At 39.5% G+C, this 6626-nt stretch overlaps 1 protein-coding gene across 5 annotated transcripts in view; it reads left to right on the top strand.

The window, feature by feature from the left end:
* Window positions 1–6364, top strand: part of ZMYND11 (zinc finger MYND-type containing 11) — a 106065-nt gene extending 99701 nt beyond the window's left edge. For all 5 annotated transcript variants that reach the window (XM_059489552.1, XM_059489577.1, XM_059489588.1 and 2 more), the window contains one exon: window positions 4170–6364. In XM_059489552.1, the coding sequence (XP_059345535.1) occupies window positions 4170–4292 (123 nt within the window). In that variant the 3' untranslated portion in view covers window positions 4293–6364. The remainder of the gene's footprint in view (window positions 1–4169) is intronic.
* The last annotated feature ends 262 nt before the right edge of the window (window positions 6365–6626 follow it).

A 6626-nucleotide genomic window follows, 5' to 3' on the forward strand; every position in this document is an offset into this window, starting at 1 on the left:
ATCACAGATATGAGTTTGGTTTTTGAAAAGAGAATAATTACTTCAAATGCCCCAGTTCCTGCAGTCTTCATTTCTGTTCCTCACAGAGGTTTTACTGTGGGTGTTATGATGGTGCAGTGCTTGGGTCTGTCAATAAGAGATTTCCTCCCTACCTGTCTCTGCAGACCAGAGAAGTTATTTTTGACTGCCTTGATGGAGTTTCTGTGCTCAGTGTGTCACCAGCTGCTGGGGCCTGTGTGCTCACCTGTGGCACTGGAGAGGGAAATGGAACTGCCTTTGCCCACTATAGAATATGTCAAATTACCTCTGTTCTGTCAGGAGTGAAGAGCACAATGTGAACCACTGTCACCACTCAGCTGACATGCACTAACTGGGGCACAATAACATCATTGTGAGGCTGGACTCTTGGCTTTAGCTGCTTTTTGGTAGTTTTGAAGGTAGGATTTTCAAGAGAGACTGACTGGAGTTAGCTGCTCCAATGTGCCTTTACTATATCCTTCAGACTAATCAAAAAATGCCCTGGTACCACATCACTGAATTTATTAATGAGGACATAAAGCTTCATTACTGAGCAAAACAATCAAAAGATAGAAAGAGTATTTGACAATCTTGCCTATTTCTGTGGCCTCAGACTATCTGTCAATCACCAGCCTAAATGAAGGCATCATGCAGGCAGCTGGTTTGCATGTGGCAGGAGAGGGAGGGTCAGGATAAACACCTCTGCATTCAGGCTGATGGATCTGCCTGCCAACACACAGCCCCAGGCAGCTGGACTTGGTCCAATTACACAACTCCCCAGTGATTCTTCCTTCAGTGCTACTAATGACAGTCCCTGGTGTGTAGTGCTGCACTTGTGTGCTGCTATTATAATGATACCTCCGTATCAAAATCTCATGTAATTAACACACATACTAAATGAGTTTTGCTGGCTTTGCTTTTTAATTAGGAGCAGAGACCTCTGGTTTTGTGTAATGCTGATGTCTGTGCTTGGGAATACAGCTGCTGTTATTCACACTGTATTTGTCTTTTTCTCATACCTAAAAAACAAGTCCAGCTGGGATAAAGGGATCATTTTGCTGGTAGTGTACAGGACATGAGATGTGCTTCCAGCTCTCAGAAGACTAATGCACAGTTAAAAGAATAACAGTTCCTCTTTCTCTAGCTGGTCACAATTGACTTAGCCCAATTTCATTTTTATACCTTCAGAAAATTTGGGTTTAATACAGATACCTCAAGTAAATAGCAAAGAAAAGGAAGAAGTGTAAAGGCAGCAGTAACAATAATGAGATTATGCACCTCCGTGGCCTCTAGGGTTCAGGCTGCAGTGCTGGTCTCAACAATGTTTCTATTATAAGTTTCTATAAGTTTCTCCAAATTATTTTATTTTTATATAAGACTCATTTAAATTGGTGCATAGGTCATTTCATAGATAGCTTTCAACTTTTTTCTCTTTCAAATCTATTTACACATATATTTATTTTAACTTGCAACAGGTGGGCTTTAAGTGAATGAGCATTGTCTGTGATGTGTACTCTCTGAAACAAAACCCCAAGTGATTGATAACATTTAGAAAGAGGAAAATACAAAGGAAAGAGGAAAATACAAAGAAAAGAGGAGGCCTGAGGCCAGCTGGCATTTTGCCTCCAGTGCCACATGTGTTGGTACCAGCACAGATGACATTATTTTCCTTTTGTAAGTGGAGATTTACATCCCACACTTATGGCCAGCATATGTAAAGGGAAGTGCAGGACCCACAGATCAGTTGTCCTCTCCTGTCATAGCATTTTTTGATCTCTCCAAGCCAGCAGATGTGAATTTGCTCTCTGGGCTGAGGCCCATGCTGTACATAATGGAGAGCCACAGCTGCTCCCAGCACCTTTCCAGCAGATGATCCTGATGGCTCCCACAGGCCTGTGGGCAGCCAGCAACATGAAAAACCTGGAAAACAGCTCTCAAGAGGACACTTGTTTGCAGACATTTTTACAAATAAACTTCCCAGGAGCTAAATTATGAAAGGAAAATGGAGAGGTTCCCTTCTCACACAGCTAGGGCAGTCCCTTTATTGCTGATATAAATAAATGGTTATCAGTTTAGCCAGTGTAAATGTTGGCTTTCTTGGATCTGTCTTTCAGTAGTGTGGGTTGTTGTGGTTTTTCTTTTGAGGCAGTTGGGTTTGTTTCCTTTGTAATTCTGTTTTATTAGCAAAGCTGTAGCTAGTCAGGACATAAAAATTAAATTGTGTGTTATTTTGTGGTTTGATAGCAGCCTGCACAGACTGTGTGATATCCCTCCCCTTGTTCACCATCACGCAATGAGCATTTCAGACTGGATTCCTAAAGATGCCTCCTGATTTTGAGCAGACCAAATTCAGAAAGACAAATTTGAGGTCATTAGAAGCTGACTGTCCAGGATGCAGAAGTATAAATGATCCCTTAAGCAGCAATGCCACCTTATCTTATGGAGTTTTGTCAAAATGACAGTTCATGCTTTTGCAGCACTGCCTTAAGGGGCATAAACCTGCCTGAAGACAGGGCACTGTGTGGGTGCTGTGCCTCCTTGATGGCCACCCTTGGTGCTGACCAACATGTTGCCTTCCCTTTCTTATTTCCCCAGAGGCCACAGGGTTATTTTCCAAGTAGATTTCCAGCTATCAGAAGGCTGGGGGTGTTCTCTGTGTTCCGAGGTAGAAATCATCTTTGCTGCAGCTTTCTCCAGAACCAAATAATTCTGCATTAAGCATGGGCTGTGTAGCATCTTTCTTTCAGGAGTTTTGTGCAGTGCTGGCAGGCAGGACAAAGGGCAAGAGCCCAGGTAGCCAACCTGTGTATGACCTTGGGTTTATCTAAGACTTGGAGGAAAAACCACTTTTTTGATCTGCTCAGTAGCACTCATGGAGCACAAGGTTTTCCCTTCAGGAGGTGGCAGTGCTGGCTGCCAGTCAGCAAACCCCAGCGACAGCAGTGTCCTTACAGGCTGACCCCACATGGGTTATAACAAACCCATAATTCTTGTCTCCTGGGATGCCATTGTTGTGACTTTTGACATTTTCTAGACCTAAAGGATCTTCCCCAGCAATCTCTGGACAAGTCAGGCTTATAAAGAAACCTCAAACACTGATTTTCAAGACTGTGCAGAGCCTGTTGGGGCCAGCAGTGCCTGTTGATTTATTGTAGCTTTTAAGACATAGATCAGGGTGCAGTTACACAAATATAGGGTAAAAGATGCTTCCTGCACTGTGTGCCTGAAAAATGTCACTCCACAATTCCAAGAGATGAGTTTTCTTAAGTGAGAGATGATTTTTGGAAAAGCAATAATCCAGACTCTGGAAAATAGGAAAGCATTGTGTGGATTTGCTGAAGATGGCTGCTTCACTCAGCACATGTGAAAAATACTTGGATGCCCTGAGCATAAATAAGAGGAGCATTGCTGTGCACTGTCAGAATTCAGTACTTCCCTCTGGGTGTCCAGAGTTGCTGGGACCCCTGCCAGGGGGCTCAGAGACCCTGGCACGCAGCCCAGAACACCTGTGGGTTTGATTATGACCCATGGAGCAAATTACAGCTTTGTATGAAGACCTGAAAGCCAAAAAAGTTTAAGTAATGTAATAATAAAATTATCACTAAGTGAAAAAGTAGATTTTGGGGTTTTTAGAATGGGGGTTTTGGGGACAAGATGGAGCGACTTGGGCGTGTCCAGCCTTTCTTCTTCTTCTTCTCTACCTCCATCTTCTGCTGTGATGTTGGCACTTTTGGATTGGTTTAGAGTAGAAGCTCAGTATTACATTATTACTACAATTACTTTCCAATACCTATAGGTGATAGGTATTGGAAAGTAATTGTAAACATTGTACACCTAGTTTTTAGTATAAAGATATAACACCGCCCCAGGGGCAGGCAGAGTGCCTGGAACTGTCCTGCTGGATGGACCTTGGTTGGACAGGAGAAAAATTTTTATAGATAAGGAACAATAAACAACCCTGAGACCAAGAAATGAAGAGCTTTGACTCATTCTTCGAATGTGTGGGCTGAAACAGAGACATTTCAGGTGTCTCGGGGCTGCAATAAACTGCAACCTCCCGAGAGTGCACGTGCTGGCGTGTGCAGGGCTGGGGAACGCTGGTGAGGACGGATCTGCCAGGGGGATAACCCCATCTCTTTTGCTCTCCCCAGTGCTACAACTGTGAAGAGGAGGCCATGTACCACTGCTGCTGGAACACCTCCTACTGCTCCATCAAGTGTCAGCAGGAGCACTGGCATGCCGAACACAAACGCACCTGCCGCAGGAAAAGATGAGAGGGCTCCTCCTCCCCTAGAGCGCCACCCCAATGATTGCTATTCTCAGACAGAGCGGTTTTTGTTTCCAAAAAAAAAACAAAAAAAAAAAGCCAAAATTGTTTAGAATTTGCTTCCCATTTTGCACCAGCCTTTAAACACTTTTCTTAGAAGAAATTTTGCACAGTTGTTTCAGTCTTCTGTTAGAAATGCTCCTCCAAAATTTTGTTGGCAAAATAATTGAACATCTGTTGGAGCAGGTTACTTCAAATAATTTTAAACTAGAGGATTTGTTGCATTTTCAGCAAATTTTAAGACATTTTTAGGTTTTACAGAGATTTTAATCTTTAAAAACAGCAGATCTGAAAACAAAAAAGTGATGCAAGTTTAACAAAAGTTAAAAGTTTAACATGTTTAAAAAACATTTAAAAACTAGTTCTGAATGTAAGAAGTACAGAACTGTTTCAGAAAAACGAAGCATACTACCTTGATGTAACGTTTATTTCTTAACCTTGTTGAGCTGGTTTTGTTCAGCTTAATTTTACTGTTTAAAGGCATTATCTATTGGTTATACCAGTGGGTACATGATTGAATTTAGGGAACAGGGTTGACACAGCAGGTGCTAGTCCTGCATATTTTTTCTTAAATATTTCCCAACTGTGTTTTATTTTCATTATTTCTTTTCAATATATAACTTTTATAACAAAATATTAGCTTTGATCTTGTAGTTTAAAATCACAGGGAACTGGGGTAATCTTTTACTGAGCTGGATCTTAGAGAAAAATGAATATTTAAATTTTGAAGTTTGCACATTTCGTCTTTGTTCTAACATGAGTGCTTATAACAAGAATAAGAAAAACCAAAAAAAAAAAGAAAAAAACAACAGACAAACAAAAAACCCAACTACCTTTATTCATACTTGGAATTTTGAGGCATACAAATTACTTTATTGCTCCCCCCTTCAGCCTCCCCAATTCAATGTCATTTGACCACCTCTGATCTGGTGTCACCTGGTCCATTGTAACTGATAATAAAAGGAGAAAAAGCACTTAAGTTTCACAGAAGCCGTTATGTTTGTAGTAATGGGTCATTGCCTAATAATGAGCTCCATCACTGTACTCAGAATGAAGAATAATGCATGTTAATTTTCTTGTATTAAAGATGCCGTGATTTGTAAAAAGTCTGTATTTTGCGGAATGTCTGGATTAAGAAGCATTACCAATAGGAATGGATCGATAGTTGACAAATGATTTTCTTTTTGTTTGTTTTATATATAGATATATGAATTGCATCCATGTTCAGAGACAATTTTTTAAATAGATGTAAAGCTTACTTAATTAGCTTTTCTTTTAAAGTGTCTCCACATTTTAGTTTCTTTCAAAGATTGGTCTTAGACTGAGTTATATGCCCATTAATCATCCAGCTATTTTTTGAGAAGTTAGAGGAATAATTTGTAAATATTTATTTAGATCTTTGATATTTATTGAAAGCAATTACATGATGGAACGATGGAAGCTGAAGAATCAGGAGGAAAGCCTTTTAAAAAGTTTTCTCTAGGATTTGTCAGGGTCATTGTAAAGACAAAAATATAACTAAGACTTCTGTGAACTACCACTGAAATTCTGACCTTTTTTACTTGCAGTGGTGATATACGTTAATTGACTAGATACTGCCAAATAATGCCCAATATGTTGCAGAAATTAAGTGGCAAGTCGATTGGAAAAAATAGTAAGTAGATGGTAACTTGTATTACCACAGCTGCATTATTGCCTGATAAATGTGTAATTAACTTTTGTCGCCTCTGTGTTGTGACTGTAAAACACTTCACAACTAAAACTCAATCTTGTTCGATTACTTTACAAGTTCCAAAACTTCGATCCACCCCTATGAAAGCAAGTATTGTGGAAATATTTTTGGTGTAAAATCATTCCAGAATATGTAATATTTAACTGATAGCTGCATGAAAGTAAGATTCGTGTTACTTTGGCTTTTTTGTCTCTGTTGACACGGTTGCACATTTCCAAGTTACTACAGCGTGAAAACTGTGTGTTTTAAAGAAAAAAAAAACAAAACAAAAAAAAAAGATTGTGGCCTGGTTTTGTATAAGTTTTAGGTAAAATTACAATTGATTGTTTTAGGAACCATGATTTAAAATTAATTTTTTTCTGCAAATCATAAAGCTATATTAAAGTGTTGAGCTTAGCCACTATGCACATTGTAATTATTCATTGTGGCTGTCCAGTTTATGATGCATTCTGGCATTTTGTAAGCTGCTCTGACTAGCAATATATAGAGTCATTTAATGTGTTAACATTGGTTAATAAATGTATTTAAAAAAAAACCCTCACTGAATGT

Source organism: Ammospiza nelsoni, chromosome 1 (assembly GCF_027579445.1).
Source record: "Ammospiza nelsoni isolate bAmmNel1 chromosome 1, bAmmNel1.pri, whole genome shotgun sequence".
NCBI classification, from domain to species: domain Eukaryota; kingdom Metazoa; phylum Chordata; class Aves; order Passeriformes; family Passerellidae; genus Ammospiza; species Ammospiza nelsoni.